Consider the following 18,770-nt stretch of genomic DNA (forward strand, 5'->3'; position numbering starts at 1 on the left):
TAAAAAATGATATCTTAATACTCAATTTATTACAAATTGGTAGGAACAAAAAAATTCTAAAATACTTGATAAACCTCCTTTTAATCAAGTCATCTTTAATTAGACTACAGAAAAAAGGGGAATCACATTCGCTCCCTAAGAGTTCAATCATCCTTTGCTGGTATTTTTTGTTGAGTTTATTATCTCTTTGGGCTGTAGATGGTAAATGCAACTTGTTAAATGTTAGTTCGTTTGTAATTAAAGGCAGTCGAGATCCCAGGCACACTGGACGATATTTATACACTTTCGGTCGTGGTTTCTGTGTCCTATTTTTGAGACAAAATTAATTAGTGATGCTCCATGTGCACCCCACAACAGGTGCAGGTTGTCTCCCCTTCAACCCAGGGTCGTTTGGTAGTGATAGCATTGCATACAGTAGCAGCTGGGGATTATTTAGGGCACGGCTAGAAGTAGACAGAAATATAACCGTCTGATATGGGTCATTTCTTTAATAAAACTGACATTTGTTGAGGCGGTCAGAGGAGCCAGATGCAATCTCAGCGGAACAACGATCGATATTATCAGAGACTGAAGCTTTCGGTCTAGGCTAGAAGATAAAAATCTGTAACGAATAGAGTTTTCTGAAATTGTTCACCATGTTTTGCATGACTTGACTTTGTCTTAGCAGTCGTATAGAAATTGGAATTGATGGTAATTAAATTTGTCTATCATTTCATTACGTCTCTCATTGTACAAGCAGTACTATTGGCTTATCATATTGACAATGTCGATGGCAGTGGCATCTTCTTCTTCTTCTTCAAGATAATCTGCCTCCTTCAATACTGAAGATTCTTGCAGATGCCGTATACTCGGCCTAATTGGGGTTCATGGCCTCGTGGGCTTTAATTGATCTGGCATGTAATAATTGGACTTTGGTGACATGAGTTTATTTTTTTTCTATGATGAATTGACATGATCGAGCCATTCATTTTTTTTTTTCTTTAGATTGAGGGACAAATTAATTGATAATTGTATGTGCCTTAATTGTCCTTGAACTGCATGTTGAAGTTCAATGGCGGTCTGGGGGAGAGTTGAACGGAGGAGCTATAAGCAGATAAGTGAAGTGAAGTTAGTGAACAACCTTCTTTCCACATGCATGCACGTGCACACCAGCACATTGGTCAAGATTTGTGTATGCTTCTTGCATCATCAAGATCGCATGGTTATGATTTATTGCAATTTTCTTCTTTCTTTTTTTTTGGCAGGATGCAGAGAGAAGGCATCATGCCACTGGACCGGAGGCGGAGAGCCATACACTATGTGGAGGAACTTGCAGATGAATTGTTCAAAGGAAAACATGGTAAATTGCTAGACAGCAACTATAGGCTGGACTTTAATATCCCATAGTTATAACGTCATTTATACAAGGGCCTTTTAAAATTGTGAACCTTTTCCCAATTTCCCATCTTTACTCAAAATATAGAAATACATCTTTCAGCCACTTAGTATGTATAGAACTTGTGTTTGATTTCTTTAGTTGTTTTTAATGATTTTTAATTAAAGTTACTGCAAGAATTAAGGCCCAGAATCAAATCTTATAATATTGCCTACATGTAAGCAGTCGACGATGAGACATTGTGATTGTGATTGTACTTCCTTATATTTTTAGGTGACTTGCAATTCAACTTATCCAAGGCTAATTTAATTGTTTTGAATGTTACTTGAATCAGGAGATGAAAATAATTGTAAACCCTTGATTTTTGTTATTGTCTTTATCAATTTTTGTTTCAATTAAATAATATTTTAAATAAGAAAAAATGATTTTCAAAAAAGAAAAGAGATTGTATATATATTGACAGGGCCTACACTTATAAAGTCTTACATCCATCATTATTTGTTATTAGTTATTGATATACATATATATATATATATATATATATATATATATATATCCATCCATTCATCCTCAATTTTAATTCATCACAATATCTATACAAAATGTTTTAAAAAAGGCATACTTTTGAGGTACATGTAGGTCTAGGAGCTTCAAACTATTACTCCATAGCCTACTGCTGAAGTACTGCATGTGTAGCCCCATCATAGAGAAATGAAATGCAATAAATAGATTTTGGTTTTCAGACTCATGGATTAATTTCTTTGATTAATTCTTTGAGTTATGAACTTCATAGTTGTTATGGGTGTGTATTCATAGAGAGATCTCATGAGATATTGGTAATTAGGTCAAAGGGCACATAGGTCAGTCTATTTGCAATTTATTTTTTTTTTTTTTTTTTTTTTTTTTTTTTTTAACTGTTCTAGTTGGGGGTAATTAGATCAGAGGTCAATTTGTCTGAAAATTTATCTCTTTGTGGCACGATCTTCAAACTTGATGGCATTTGGCAGATATATGTATCACTTAAAAATATATATGAACTCATTAGAGTGTAATGTAAGTAGGTCAGAGGTCAAATTGGTCTAGTTTATTGTTATATATGAACAAAGTATGAACATCTGGAAAGCGATCATTTTGAAAACTGCTATGAGGGATCCAATAGCTAATATTTCTTGAAAATTTGCAGCTTTTAAATCTTCAAAACTTTTTTCGTTTTCATTTAACAGGAGTGGTGGTTTCTGCAAAGGATCTAAAATGTCATTTCAAGAGGTCCATATATTCGATGACTCAAGGAAAATTAAGGAGAGAGTTGTGTAAATACAGTCCTTTGTACTGTAAGAGATTCAAACGGTAAGGAGTTTTTAAAATACAGGACCTTATACCGGCAGCAGTAGTTTCAAACTTGAGAAGCAAAATATGACAGTTAAGCTCAGTGCTAATGATGGAAATGTATGCTGCTTTAATATAAAGCTGTACAAAATCTCTTTATTGCATGATTGAATGTGATTATTTTTAAAGTAGAGCTATAAACAGTGTTAGTATATTTTAATATTTTAATTTTTCAATATTTAGAACAATGATTTGCTCAGCATATGTGAGTATAGCTTTATGTTGGTTGAAATTAACAAAACATTAGTTCAAGAAATGAGACAATTATGATTTTCAGTATAGTATTTGCTGCCTCTTTGACATGTAAATATTTGGAAAATAACACTACCGGTATTCATTTCATTCATTATTCATTTAAGTGACCCTTAAATCATATACATCTCAGTTGTCTGATTAAGGTATGTATGATTGATTAATCATTTTACATTGTTTAAACTTACTATGACATTACTTGAAAGATCATTATTGAAATAAAAATGAATGTTTTGCTATGATTTTCCAATGATTTTCCAATGACATTAATTTCCCAGATGCATTAATCTGAAGCAAAGGTTGGCTGCTTCTCAAGAAACGAGCATCGGTCATGATGGACGAGCTTTTCGGAACTCTGAAGATGCTCCTACTGTACCAGCTGACCAACGATCCTCTGGGATGGAAGATGGAAAACAAGGTAAAGCTGGGTGGAAGTCATGCAGTTATCACACTATTTTGGGGGGTGAGGATGGGCAAATGGATCTTTGAAAGGCTCAGTACTCTTATCTCTCACTCCCTCTCTCTCCTCCTCTCTCTCTCTCTCTCTCTCCCTCCCTCCCTCCCTACATCTCCCTCCATCCCTACCTCTCCCTCCCTACCTCTCTCTCTCTCCCTCTCTTTCTACACATATATCAATAGATCTCTCCCTCTCTCTCTTTCTTCTCTCTCTCTTTCTTCTCTCTCTCTTTCTTCTCTCTCTCTCTTCTCTATCTCTCTCTCTCTCTCCTCTTGCTCTTTCCTCTTGCGCTCTCTCTCCTCTCTCTCTTTCTCTCTCTCTCTCTCTCTCCCCCTCTTCTGACCAAGAGATGTTCTCACTACAAAGTATAGGTCATCCGTACCACTGCCATATCCAAGGGTTATCTTTTGGACACTCTAGATCTGCATATTCCTTATCTTTTACACTGTGGTGTCATTGTCAAATGAGGCTGTTCTGAAGGATGAAGAATAAGAAACACAGAATCTTGTAAAAGATTTTTGTGAGAATACCAATTTATTATTGCCAACATTTATAATTTGATGATGATTGATATTTTGTTTATGCACAGGACAAGGTAAAGCTAGAGGGATGATTCCTTTGCTGCCAGTACAACCCAAGGAGAGGCCATGCTATTCCAAGGAAATAAAAGAAGTGATACAACCCAAAGATGATCAGTTTAACAGAGCTTGTTCTCGCAAGGAGCTGTCTGTATCTAGTCATTCATCAGAATCGTTTCATTCTCGGAAGAAACCTGATTCGACAAAGTTGAAGGATACCTGTGTGAGTACAGTCTTATTGATCATCATGGTGATGTAAAATTTCAGTGCTCCAGTGGCATTTGCTCTGGGCTTTATTTTATTACAGATATATTCAAAGGTTGGGGATGCTATCGCTCCCTAGGGAGTGGAGAATGTGCATACATTGTGTATGGTTCAGCCTGAATCTGATGACCAGGGTAATAATAATTACTGCGCCTAGAAACAAGTATTAGGCGCATTATAAATGTGATCTATTATTATTATTATTATTATTATTATTGGTTTTTAGTTTAGGGTGGTTAGGAATATTGTCAGGTCATGTCTTGAAGACAGAAGTATGAGTAAGAGTCTTAAGAATTGACTGCAGGCAGAGCAATTGTTACCTCAAATATGTGGCTTGGTCTGTGACCTTTTTTTTATTACGGTATATCACATTTAGTTATATTGTAAGCATTATAAGCCTCTACTTTGATATATATGTCTATGTAGGATACCACCAGCAAATAATTCCCTCGACCAATTTTTTTCTTCTTCTAAATCGTAGTTTTCTGATTGATTTATTTTGTAGGTTAGAAATTCAAAGAATGTGAATGAGCTGAGTAGAGAGTTAACCGTCTTGTATCATCAATGTGACAATGCCTCCCTAACCAAGAGGATGAACCATGCTGTAAGGTAAGAACCTTCCCTTTATTAACCTCATATGATCCTTCCTACTCTTTTTGTTCACCTCTTCTGGGTTGCCGCTTGTTTGTTTTGTTTTATTTTATTTTTTCAATTCCACAATGTCTACAAGTATGTTGAAAGTCAGTTTATTTTTAGTCATTATTATGACTCAAAAACCTATTCGAGTCATGAACCTCAGACTTGCTAGTTGTGGAAGATAGTCTTATTATTTGTTTGTATTGGTTGGTCACAAGTCACTTAGGTCGAAAAACAATGTGGTAATGAGATGTTTTTTCTCAGGTTTAACATTCTTCCTTTTGCTCTTGATTGAAACTGGGAAACAAGTTGTAGCAAATTGTTCCGACAATAACTCTGAATCTAGGCAGAGATATACTGATTTTACTATCGAATTCATCTTTTTTCTTTTTTTTTCTTCTTTATTTTATTATTATTTTTTGGTTTGGTCTATATCTATTTCATCTTCCTATGTTCTAAAATCATGTTTCATCCTACTAAATTATCACATGTGATGTGCGAGGCTTTCTGTATCAAGAATTAATACCCTACACAACAAGTTCATAATCCCTGCAATGTAGGCTTACGATGTAATCAAACTTTGAAAAGATGCATAGTCATGAAATATTGAATATTTTTCTTATTCTCATGTCACAGGATATTTATAGATTGCCTGACACAATTAAGGGCTCTGTTTGAATTTACTTGAACAAATATTTCCACGCTGTCTTTCATTCCATTTAGGCTTTTCTCTCTAGAAGTGGCTGATACTGTCAAGTCAAAGAACGCTACAAGGTAATTGCAAACGTTTTATTTGACATTTTAATTTTCTCAATCAGATAATATACTGATATCTTTTAAATAAGAGAATCATTTCATCAGCTTTGTTTCTAACCAAGTCGCATAATTTGTCACCAACTTTTGTTCATGAGTAAGCATTAGTCAATATTTTAAGATTTATGATTTGTATGGGTAGACCTGTCACCTATAGATGTGAGTGCCAGCACTGGGTTTTTGAAAAACAATGTCTTTAGAATTTTCATGATGTACAATGTTGCATGCATGCATCCTTTCATTACCCCAAATTCTATCAGCATGTAACAAATGTTAAAACTAACCCTTTTTTGTCTCTCTCTATCTTCCTCTTTCTCTGAAATATCAATAATAATATATTTTTTATTCATCTTTTCTTCTTTTAGACTTCTCTCTTTCTCTTTCTCTCTCTCTCTCATCTTCTTTCTCTTTCTCCGAAATATCAATAAAAATAGATATTTTATTCATCTCTTCTTCTTTTAGACCTCTCTCTCTCTCTCTCTCTCTATCTCACACACACACACACTTTCTTTCTCTGAATCATCAATCAAAATAGATCTTTTATTTATCTCTTCTTCTTTTAGACCTCTCTCTCTCTCTCTCTCTCTCGCTCTCTTGGTTTCTCCTTACTGTGCAGTATCTTTTTTTTTTTTTTTTTTTTTTTTTTTTGCAAGGGCAGCTTGTTTTTCTTTTTTGCAATATGATATTCAAGATCTTTATGATAGTCAATGTAAGTTCTGAAACCCTGAAAATTGGGTATTTTACTTTGAAATTTGCATAAATAAATGTAGTATTTAAGCATAAGAAATAAATATGTCAAAAACATATCCTTTTCATAGCCAAACATTCTTTCAAATATTGAAAAATTCACTACTTTATTAATCTTCTGATTAATAATTTTAATGGTATCATCCCAAATGGGTTTTACAGTCTGACATTCGATGAAAAGATGTAGGTAAGTCTCGGGTTTATTTTCGCAAGATGAACAATTAGGAGAATTCTTTCATTTAATTTTGAACAGAAAGTTATTTAGTGCTATGGCTTTATGAAAGAGTTTGAAATAAAATGAACGAATGCGAGTGCTTATAGTTCATTTGAAATTATCAATATGAATCTTGTCCCAATTAACAGGGTTAGGGTCAGAAAGTTCTTTCCAGAATGTTAATTTCTTTTCGGGAACATGTGGCTCTAGAATGACATTATAAGAATATTTGGGAAGCTTCCTAGCTTGCACAAGTTTATTGAGAAAGGCATCAAAGATTACTGTGCAGTATCTTACTAGCCTCCACCACTTTCACTCTCCATTGCAGTTTCCATCATTTCCCCTAATTTTCATTTATTCTCTCTTTGCAATCAGCTGAGCAATTTCTGTAACCTTTTCTTCCCATCCTTTTCACAGAGCTTCTGATGTTCAAAGCCGCTTGCATAGTGTGATGTTGTATTTCCACTTCAAGTGTGACATTTTACATACTGATAAAAAGAAGGTAAAATTTCTTACCAGTGTCATTCTTTAATTCTTAGAAAATGTAAAGATGTAATTTATTCATTACGTCAGTTATAACTCAATTCCTTTTCCGTGAGATTAGCATTGACATTTTGAATGTGAATATACATAATATATATATAACATAATATGAATATTATACATATTACTATAGCAGTATATTATGTAAAGATATTCTTTCTTTTAAAAATCTAGTCAGTCTTTCAATAATATGGTTGCATTTTGATTCTTAACGTTGTAATGCTTGGTAGTCTTAATCAAATTATCTTGTTTCAGAATAATTTCTTTTGGTATAAAATATATGCAGAGAGGTTATTTTAATGAGGATTACGTTTCAATATATTTTGTGTTTCAGGTACCCTTATGTAAGGAATCTGCCTACAAACGGCTTATGACTTCTATGTTATCTCTTTACTCCAGTCTTGATATGCTCATTACAAGGTAATTCACCAAACCTGGTCGTGAAGATAATATGTAGATTAGTTCAATGGTGAATCAATTTATGAAGAAGGTGTAGTCATAATGTGAGCTATAGTTTTATGAGATTGTATTGTTGTTTGATATTATACTTTCAGTATAAGAGTGTATACGTACACTATGTAACTGTGAAGGGTTCTCACAGGTGCTGTATCACACCATTGGTGCCTATATCAAGCTTAGTGCTCGGCATCAAGGGTATATTCTCCCAGAGGGAAGGCGTGGACAGAGATATTAGATATTCCAATGCAACCTGCAAAAATAGGTGACCTGGCAGCAATTTTTCCGCATTTATGTTGTCAAAACATTAGGTTAGGGTTTGGTAAAATGTTTCTTCCGGGGTTGAAATTGAGAATGTGGTTAGTGTATAAAATGGACCCTGGAGCCATTTTCACAGAAGAACATGTCGTACAATCATGTATGAGCAGAGTAGAAAATCTGACGCGGTATCTAAACTTCTAAAGACCCACTTTACTACTTGTAGCTACTTGCTCCCTCTATATAGAAAACAATGCCTAATCGGTGACCATTGATCCCCCATGATCCTCTTTTTCTTGTGTTGATTGAGAGCAGAGTTAATGAGATAGCCACCTGTCAGTGACCTTCCTGGGTGGTCTAATCCCTCCTAGCCAAACTAGTACAGACAGCCTTTAATGTTGCTGTTAGAGGCACCAGTCATATCGATGGCGTGCAGCCTTTTCTCACACAGCTAAAATTCTATAAACATGATTAGTTTAAAGGGCTTTAAAGGTAAAGACCAGTAATGGCCATGCGATTGCATTGTGAAAGAAACGTTGTGGAATCGATCAGAAAAGGTTGATCATCTAGCATCTAGCATCTGCAAGGTTCTGGAATCATCAAAATGATAAGAAATTTGGCCCATTCTTCGTAAAGTTACAAGCACTATACACAGAAAGATGTATATGGGACTACCCTATCTCTCTCACCAGACCATGAGAGAGATAAATTTACCAAATATATGAATTAGTAGGCAGTTTCCCGGCAAATTTTTTATCATCATGTATTAGTCAAAACATATTCTTTCACATGATTGGTAATGAGAGCTTCCATTTCATTTTTTGAAATTGGGGCGTTGCCAATACTGGTCTTTACCTTTAAACTAATCAGCTGTACATACGACATCATTCACACACAGAAATTTTGGTGCGATCGTTAATCGTTTCGTGATTAACTACTGCTCTTAAAATGCGCAGTAGTGCCATTGCGCATTGAAGGTCAGGTCATATCAAACAAAGCACACGCTCCATCCAGTTTAAACACGTTTAAACCGTTCACACACAAAATGTCAAGCTCTCTAGATACAAACTTTGTATCTGCAGCCTGCTTTGAGGGGCGTATGAATCGCGACTTCATATCTATCTGAACATCGTATAAACAATGTTCACACTGGGAAAATTTTCTTTAAAGGTGTTTAAAACTGTTGAGTTAAACATGTTTATACTAATCAAATCTAGGTACGATGAATTTTAGCTGTGTGTGAAAAGGCTGCAGGACACATATCCCACCGCTGCCATCCAAAAGTCAGGAAAGATTTGAAACATAGGATTAAGCTGCGAAGTGATCAATTCTGTTGGTGGCCCGACATTTCTTCCAGTGGCATAAAGTCCAGGCTTTATTCCACCAAAGATTGGGGTCAGGGCTAGAGATAGAACTGGATTTTAGGTTTAGTTCAGGATTACGATCAGTTCAGGATTAGGATTCTGTCCAGGGATTGGTTTTGGATTGAAGTTGGTGTAAGATATTGACTGTCAAGCAATGATTGGCACCAAAGCATTGTATTGTAGAACTTTTATTTGTTGAAATCCAAGCTGATGATGAGCAACCAAAGACTATTACATTTTATAAGATGATGACGTGGATCCTGATCAAATGATTGGTTAAGAGCGTACACGTGACCAGGCACTCATTTTGCCTAACACATAATTTTGATAATGACCGTTCATTATCAAGTGCTAATGACCGGTCCGAGTAAAATCATGTTATAAAAACATCATTTTATAAAACAAATAAAACATCATCTTATAAAACAAACAATACACCTCATTGTGTTCGGGCATTAGTAAAATTACCCACACTCGTTACCTTTGAGACAGTCCAAACACCCTCGGCTATCGCCTCAGGCGTGTTAGACTGTTCCAAAGGTACCTTGTGTGGGTAATTCTTACTAATGCCCTCACTGTTGTGTATTATTTGTATACTCTTCCACTGGAGGGTGGCTAACCACAATACACTGTTAGGTGAATAGACATGAAATTCCATTATGTTTGCAAATTTATTTATAAATATGTGAACTTTAAAACAAATATGAATATTGGAACCTTAATTTTTGATTTGCCAGGTCTGATTCGGGAAGAAGTCCTCGCTTGGCTCAGCATACCCTGTTCAAGGCTTGTCTTTTGCTGAACAATAAGGAGCTCCTGATGGATGTTATACTTCAGCTTTCAGTGAAACCAGAACCTATCGATGCTCCCTATCTCTATCCTACACTCATGTAAGTATGAATTAAACTATAAGTCTTGGTGGTGGGCTGGTGGTGTACCTTGTGCGGTCCTGAGATAAACACTTTTCTATAAAATACAGCATCATTGAATGAAGCTCTTACTATTAAAGTGTTACCTTCAGAACATAGGGGCTGGCTTCCTGCACAATTACAATTACATCAACAGTAATATTTCAAACTTGACTAATATAGTGACAGATCATCACAAAATTGTTTGTGTGCTTGTTTTACATTTGACCTTCTATTTTTATGTTTCCTATGGTTAGCATTCATTTGAAGTATACAGGTTAGCGGTGCAAGGTCATATATGACATTGTTACAATGTATTGCTTGTTAATTGACCAGTTTCATTTTGTTATTGACTTCTCACAAAAGTGATGGAGAATGTGTACTGAGAATATGACTTTACTACAGCTCAATAAACATGGGACCAATATCCTACCCAATGTTTTTAAAGTCATCCTCTTCAAATGCACATCCCTCTACCGGTATACACTTTTATGCCTGTTGCCGTTACATTTTACTACTATTTTCTTTTTCTGTGCTGTATGTAGGCATGTGTTGAAACATCCTCCATACCCATTCACCCCTCCTTCGTACATCAAACATATCCTTGTATGTCGGTTGGCCAGATACATCTTACCGCAGTACCTGTATCCAGAAATAACAGAACAACTTAAGGTTTGTAAACCTGCCAATGCTCTGTCAAGTGTGTTTGCATTCGACAGTATCAGACAGTATTATACTGAATTATCTTTATGAAAGTTTTGTTTCATAGTTTCCTTAGAAAAATGAGAAAGTCCTCTTTTCAGCCTTGATGTGTATTCTAAGAGATAATACCTAAAAATTATCAGGTTAACATTGAAATAATTGTAATTTCTTTATCTGCATGAATCCCATGTCAAGAATCTGTTTGAGTGTATGATGTATAACAACCCGTAAAACTGATTTCATAAGCAGAAAAAACAGTATTGTAGTTTTAAAGTTTTTAGAAGAAAAAACTTTTCCATTCCCTCAAATGATCATGTTTTTTTTAATTTTTATAAGTAAGGCCTAATATTGACGGCATTGCAAAAAGAGAAAAAAAGAGAAATGATATGGTTCATGAATGACAAGTGGAAAGTGTATTTTAATATTAATGGTGATGTTTTCTTGTGATGTAAGATATTTTAGGATAAGTACTACGTATCATCACTTTGTAGGTTATGAGGTTTCTAATTTGTTTTCCATTGACATTTTCTGCATTTCTCTTGGATTGCATAGTAGGATTGCACTGGTTTGTGCCTTAAATACAAAGTACTTACAAGTACTTTCATACTTAGATTACACCATTCTTCTTTTCTTTAATCTGATGATGCAGTCCAGCCTGAGTCTCATGCCTCCTCATGGCCTAACTACCTGGTTAGCTGACCACTGCCCTCATCTGACCTCTGAACTATCGACATATGCTAACGATCATAAGATGACCAGTTATTTCCTCCAGATAGCCTCCTTTGACCTCTGCAATGAACTTCAACAGGTTAGTCTGTCTTTCTGTAAAGATAGTTCAATACTCTCTGTTCTAACTATCTCATTGGTGTCCCCACAAAGTATTTTCCTTGATGAAAAGTCATCCCCTCCATTGTGTTGCTACAAATTATTTACCTTTTGTCACGCTGTCTTCCCAAATTTTGGATTTTAATGATACAGTCAAACCTGTCTATAGTGGCGCCCAAGGGAAACACAAAAAGTGGTCTTTGTAGACGGGTTCCTTTAGTACATGTTTCAGTGAGAAACCATTTACAAGGGAAACAAAAAATGTGGTCTTTGTACACAGGAGGGGGTATCACTATGAATATGACTGACAAAGAAAGCGGACAAAGTATACAGTTCCTCAGGTAGACAAAGGAACATCCCTTCACTGCTATTATGTAAAAATGGGTAGAACAGGTGTCACATGCATATTCACCTTTTTACATAATAGCAGTGAAGGGATGTCCTTTGTCTACCTGAGGAACTGTATAGTTTGTCCGCTTATTTTGTCCGCTTTCTTTGTCCGTCATATTCATAGTGTATATTCCAGCTTGTTGAACTGTCATATATCGGAGTATGCATATTTCGCTAATACAGAAGTTCTGATATCACTGATACACATATAATAGTTTTTAATTGTAAAAGGCTGTGCTTCTTATGAGACTTATAGCCAAGCAAGATTTTTCTATAACAAGCTGAATTTCCACCTTTGCAACAAAAAGAAAATTCTGGTAAAGCAAGCAAAGCTCGTTTGCAACTTGGAAACATATCCAGAACATATTGCATATATGGATAAAGTTCAAAACACTTTCATCAATTTTCCATAGGATTGTCCCCTATAGGTCTGGGGAGTGTTTCATGCCATGGTTGCTCTCACCATTGGTCTCTTAATTATGATCTTTAGACTTTTCCTTCAATAACGAATTCTAAAAAATGTCAATTCTGCAGATTTGTGACCATGACTTGTACGTCCCTTGAGAGACCAATACCAGTAAATGGTGAGAGCAAGCAGTGGCATGAACTGCCTGCCATAGTTAAATCCAACTTAAATTCGATCTTAATCTTTGTGAAACACTTCCAATTTTCTCCTGCAGACTTTGTATGGCCGACCAGGATCAGTTAGTCTGGAAAGAGGAGTGGATGATGTAGCAGGGAGTGCTGACTTCAGTGGTGTAATCGATACAGCTGGGGATTCCGCAGCCATTCTAGAGGTACACAGAGGTATTATTATCTAGGATTGTTTCTTGATAATTCTAGAGTTCCAATTCTCGCTACCGCAACTATGATATTTTGCAATAGAGGGCAGCACCAGCCATGGGTATATTGGCAAAGACACTTCCCATTCCCATACACATACAAAGGGTTGAGACCTGGAAAGTCCAACAGAATTGTAGTTTCGGAACCAATGATCTATGTAACAGATTATGATGGTGCCTTCATAGATCTCATCAAATCATCAGGGAGGTTCATGAAACCTGAACATTAGTTTAGTCAAATAAGGAAGTAGTTGACACTGCTGTATGGAAGCCGTAAGAAACCTTGTTTTATCGTCTTCCCCAGTATTGTATCTGCCCATGTGCTTTAATACCTGTGCAATGTTGGCTGGAAAAGGGGTGGCCATCTTTTGTTGAACATCATATTCGCGGTACAGTCAATTATAATTTTTTCCATATGTTGAGACATCAGTTTGTCAGGGAACCAGATGTTTATATAGGAAACTTTAAAAGTTTGAAATGTAGAGATGTTAGAAAAGCTAAGTCAGAAACCCAAAACCATGGAAAGGAGATCTGTAGATTTTATCTCTTTGTAGATTTGTCTTTTTTTAACCAATTATCTTTACTTTTTTAAAGCTTAATGTCTCCTGCTGTTAGATATCGCATGGACTTTGATAACTTCTATTGATATTTATTTTATTATTGCTATTCAACTTCTACAGTATGTCCATTCATGTATACTACTTTGATTACGTTCCACACGTAAGCATAGAATGTTGCTTTCATCCTTATAAAATAATGATTATTTACTTTATTTATATATCTTACACTTGTCATTCCCTTTATATTTCAGCCTCATGAGGTCGATGTGGAAGAAGTGTCGGGAAATCACTCCAAAAAGAGCAGCTTCTGTAGCGTTCATCAAGATGATAGCACAGACTCGAGCAAGCCAACTGAACGGTCTGTGTATGAAATCTGCGAAGATGTAACTGATCACGCCCAGTCAGAGAATGCAATGTCATTGAATGAACCATGTCAAATGGATACGATTTCAGATATATCAGATGTTAGGAAGAAAGCAAGGAAGAACTCTAAAACAAAAGCCAAGACAGTAAAGGCACTACCTCAGGCAGGTGATGAAGGAGAACGTGTGGAAGAAGTCTTGGTACTTTCTCAAGAAAACGAGTTGAGTGATAAAGGATTCAATGGTACCACTTCACATGTGCCAGTTGTCAGCAAGAAAGCAAAGAAGTCTAAAAAGAAAGACAAAAAGAAAGATTCCTCTCCAGACACTAAAAAGAAGGCCAAGGCAGTAAGCACTCTACCTCAGACAAGTAATGAAAGAAAAGGAGGAGAAGAAGTTTTGGTCATTGTTCAAGAAAATGAGTCGGATGAGAAACACTTTGAAAGTACCTCTTCGGATGAACCAGTTGTGAGCAAGAAGGCAGAGAGGAAGTCTAAAAAGAAGTCCAAGACACCCAAGACACTTCCCAGGGCAGGAAAGCTAGAAGAATTTGCAGAAGAAGTCTCTGTAACTGTGCAAGAGAACGGGTGTGAAGAGAAACAGTTGGAATGTAGAGGAATGGATACTAGCACAGATTCGAGTTTGATCAAACGTTGTGAGCAGGATTTACTGCGAGTCGATGTCACTATTATCCCTCCAAGCTTAAACAAGAATGAGAAGAAACAGAGAGCTGACTGCCATACATCTGTAAATAAGAACAGTGAATGTCCAACAATCAACGAACCTGCAGAAGACTGTGTCGTTGTCTCTGACTCTTGCAGTGAGGAGACGGCCAGTGTTGATATCATATATGAGACGGACACCGAACGTTCAGATCATCTCCAACAAAGGATGGCTCTGAGAAAGGCCAGACATTTTAAAAATTTGCTTCCTTCTGCTGATTCATCTAAATCAGTCACAGGATCTAACAGTTCTTGTGTCATGACAAGAAGCAGGTACAGGAAATCTATGTCTGATGCTAGCACTGTGCAATTATCAAGGGAAAAACCACAAGGAAAGCATGAGAGCACGGCAAAGAGAACTTGTGGTTTTCGAGCAGTATCGCCAGTCTTTGAAGGGATAAAAGTTAGGCTTGATCACATTGACCGAAACAGAGGTTCTATTGGCGTAGCAGAGGAAGTAGAGACTGGAAAAGAAAAATCTCCTGCCCTCACAGAAGCTACCCAAATGAGAAGATCACCAAATAGGCTAGATCCCTTAAAAAAGTGGGACAGCAAGAGATATCTAATGAGAGAGGAAGTGATAAAGGCTCCAAAGTCTACGGTTTCAATAGATTCTGCAAAAGATGGTTTGGATACAAGTATTGAAGCACATGTAGATTTAAGCCCTAGAAGCCCACCAAGAGTGTTGAATCACAGAAAGAAATCTGAAAGTACAAGCTCACCAAAGAAATTCATGGGAGAACACATAGTAGACTGTCAACCTTCTGTTATGTCTGTGGATTCTGCAGAAAACGGTTTGTATGCAAGTGCTGGAGCAGTGTCAAGACCGAGAAGATCACCTAGGAAACACAATTACCAAGATGAGTCAGAGGATGTTGTCAAGGAAGATCTGTCAGCTGATAGACACAAATCAGTAATCTCTAGCCCTGCCAAAGGGGTTCAAAGGTCAGGTACTGAAGATCTGACACGCCTCAGAAGGTCACCAAGAAAAGGCAATTCGAAAGACAATCTAGAATCAAGGATCAAAGAATTCATGACAGATCAATCAGTTGATCCATACGAGTTCATTGATTCTTCACATTCTGCAGTAGATTATTCAAAGAAAAGCCCAACGTTTGCTTCAAGTCTTCAGAGATCTAGGAGGGGAGATCTTAAAGACAAATTACAGTCTTCTGCAGATCAAGCATTTCCAGAGAGTAGATCTTCCTGTAGAGAAAAAATAAGACAGCCAGTGAGAAGTGTAGCACAAGGATGTCATTCTTTTAAAAGGGATGTTGATCAAGGAGTCACAACAAGACAGCAAGGACAATTTGTGTCGACTAAAAATGATTCTTCCTTTGTTGGTCTTAAGGCACAGACAGCTTCTTCAGGGAAGTGTCCACCTTCATCTGAGTCTTCCCTTTCTCAGTTCAGGTCACTCAGAAAAAGATCCTTCTCTGATAGCTTAGTTGACCAATCTTCTTCCTCATCCAAAGTCTTTGCTTCCATGCCGGGTTTCTCTGCAGAGCATGCAGTGTTACGGAGCAGAGTTTCCTTGAAGCAGATTGGCGTTGTTCCTCCATACACCCAGGAGTGTGACCCCAGACTGCCACAGGGCGGGCCATCTGATAGGTCGATGACTTCATTGGGTGTTAGAAGTTTAGGCAGCAGAACAGCAGATGGCAAAGGCAGTCCTAGAAGATTGAGAGTCAGGACATCAATGGATGGTAGTAATTCAGTTAGTAAAACAACAGATGGCAAGGGTCATCCTCAGAGGTCAGAAGTCAAGATGTCTTTGGATGGTAGCAGTTCTGGAAGCAGAACGACAGACAGTAAGGACAATTCTCAAAGTTCTGGGGTCCCAACATCATCAACTGGTGAGAATTCTAGCAGAAGAACATCAGACACCAAGGATAGTCCAAGAAGTTCCAAAGTCAACTTGAGACAAGGATTTGGACTACGCTCCTCTCCAAGAGTACGCCTCATAAGAAAAGCTTTGAAGTTTGAGTAAAGGATCACAGATTAGCATGTCAAATGTACATGTATATGATGTTAAGAGTAGAAAACGTTTGTTGTTATGCACTCATGCAGTCTCATATCATTAACACATTTTCTCCTTGTCTAATAAGATAGGATTTTTGCAACAGGACTGTTTGGATTTTTTGTTTGACAAAACCCATATGTAGTTTCTTGTATAGAAACTCAGCAAGAAGATACTTATTCTTGCATATACCATACAGATTTTCACATGCATGTCGTTGAAATACAGCAGTTTTCCCTTTCATTTCCTCCCACAATACAAAAGAAATCAGAGGAACATTCTCAATTGTAAAGAAAAAAAATTGTTTAGTACCTTATCAGATTTATTCAGTTCTGCCTACAAATAGCTTCAAAATATTAGGACGTTGAAATTTGCATAACACAATTTCGTTTTGTATCTGTGTTTGTTGTGTTTTTGTTATTCTGTGCATGTAGGCCAAGTGTGTTTGTTCTTTATTGGAGGCTCTATACTACAGTACAAAGTTTCTTTATGCACAGCAATTTGTGACAGATTTTTGTGTCTAGAACTCTAGATATTGCTGTTAACTTGCCAGTCATTCTTTTGATTAAGTGACTTCAGTTTTTGTAAGGAAAACAATATGTTGATTATGAAAACCAAAGAAAAAGCTCCTTTATACAAATATAATAAAGGCAAAAAATATTTTGATTTTTAAAACCAAAGAAAAAAGCTCCTTAAATACATGTATAATAAAGGAAAAAAACATTTTGAATTTGAAAACCAAAGAAAATGTTCCTATTGAAAATACATGTGTTATAAGCCCTGAATAATGAATCCACCCACTCACTAACCAAAAATGCACTGTGGGTACAGTTTTCATCCAAAACTTTTGCAGAAACCTCGCAGTACTTTGGAAACTCAGTTCTAGATTTTTTTTTAAGTAACCATAGTATGCCTTCCTTGGACATTTCAAAGGGTGATCATGAAAAAGAAAGTTTCGATGTAAGGAAATAAAAAAAATTTCCACTGTTTAGTTTAGTTGATGTAACTGTTGCATTTTTAATTATATATTTTGATGTGCAATTGGTGAACAGTTTGGAGAACAAAAATTCTTAATCAAAACAAACAAAAATGATTAAACTGTGCTGTACCGGTAATTGGTTGTGTGCTTCATTCAGTATTTTTCAAATTTACATATACATGTAAATTGCAGATTGTTATTTAAAGTTTTTATTGAAGGTATTTTAGTACATCTACTTTTTTGGTTGGTTATATTTGTATATATACCTTTCTTTAAGTACTTGGATTTTTGTACATTTAGTTTGTTTCAAAAAGTTGACGATGTGTCTGAAATTGAGGGGTCAGTGACACATAGACGTAACTCCATTGGCCATTTTGAGAAACAGTGGTTTATGTGTCACTGAGCACTTGGTTCTTAAGGAGTTACGTCTATGTTTCACGAGCCATGACTTCAAAGGGGTGTTGGGTGGAATTCAGTCTTTGTGTTTCCTGGAAAGCCCACATTTTTCTGAACATTTTGATATCAAATACTCATTTTGGCAAAATATGGAGTTACGTCTTTGTGTCACTGAACCCTCAAACTAGTAAGGCTCAATATTGCTGGCAAGCCCAACTATGTGTGCGCATATAAAGTAGGAAAATGATGCTCTTGAAAATGCCGTTGTAAATGGGCCTTGAGTAAGTCAGGATTTTTAATATTAACTATGGATGGTGGTAAAGAATTCCAGTCTGTAAGTGCCAATTATATAAAGTAAGTGAATTAGAAACCAGTGATAACTAATTTTAACCAAGATGTCTGATATTTTTTTAAACGCAGTCAAAAATCAAGGAATTATGGTTGAACAAGATTGTGTCTGATTTATGTTCAATACCCAGAACAAAAATCAAGTACATGTAGAATATGTTTAAAGAAAAACCATCTTAATGTGTCTCATCTTTATGTATTGAGGGATTTAATATCTCTGTTAACTCTCATATTTATGGTTAATCGTAACTTGTTGTAAGGTCAATTTGTGTGGATTTTGACTGATGTGTTAACCAAAATCCAGCTTGTTTCATACAAAAGTTTATTTTGGAATGTCAATTGGCAATTTTGTTTGGTGATTGTGATGTAATCA

At 36.1% G+C, this 18,770-nt stretch overlaps 1 protein-coding gene across 1 annotated transcript; it reads left to right on the forward strand.

Moving 5' to 3' along the window:
- Window positions 1–120: 120 nt before the first annotated feature.
- LOC764650 (dentin sialophosphoprotein) lies at window positions 121–18,180 on the forward strand. The gene is made up of 14 exons (XM_030992279.1): window positions 121–160; window positions 1,245–1,339; window positions 2,599–2,722; window positions 3,292–3,431; window positions 4,060–4,271; window positions 4,818–4,921; window positions 5,672–5,722; window positions 7,140–7,224; window positions 7,600–7,685; window positions 10,081–10,233; window positions 10,797–10,923; window positions 11,603–11,761; window positions 12,849–12,965; window positions 13,822–18,180. The coding sequence occupies exons 2-14, from the start codon at window positions 1,246–1,248 to the stop codon at window positions 16,642–16,644; spliced, it is 4,275 nt and encodes a 1,424-aa protein (XP_030848139.1). The 5' UTR covers window positions 121–160; window position 1,245; the 3' UTR covers window positions 16,645–18,180.
- Window positions 18,181–18,770: the final 590 nt, after the last annotated feature.

Source organism: Strongylocentrotus purpuratus, unplaced genomic scaffold, assembly GCF_000002235.5.
Source record: "Strongylocentrotus purpuratus isolate Spur 01 unplaced genomic scaffold, Spur_5.0 spur5_scaffold_2, whole genome shotgun sequence".
In the NCBI taxonomy this organism is placed as follows: Eukaryota; Metazoa; Echinodermata; class Echinoidea; order Camarodonta; family Strongylocentrotidae; genus Strongylocentrotus; species Strongylocentrotus purpuratus.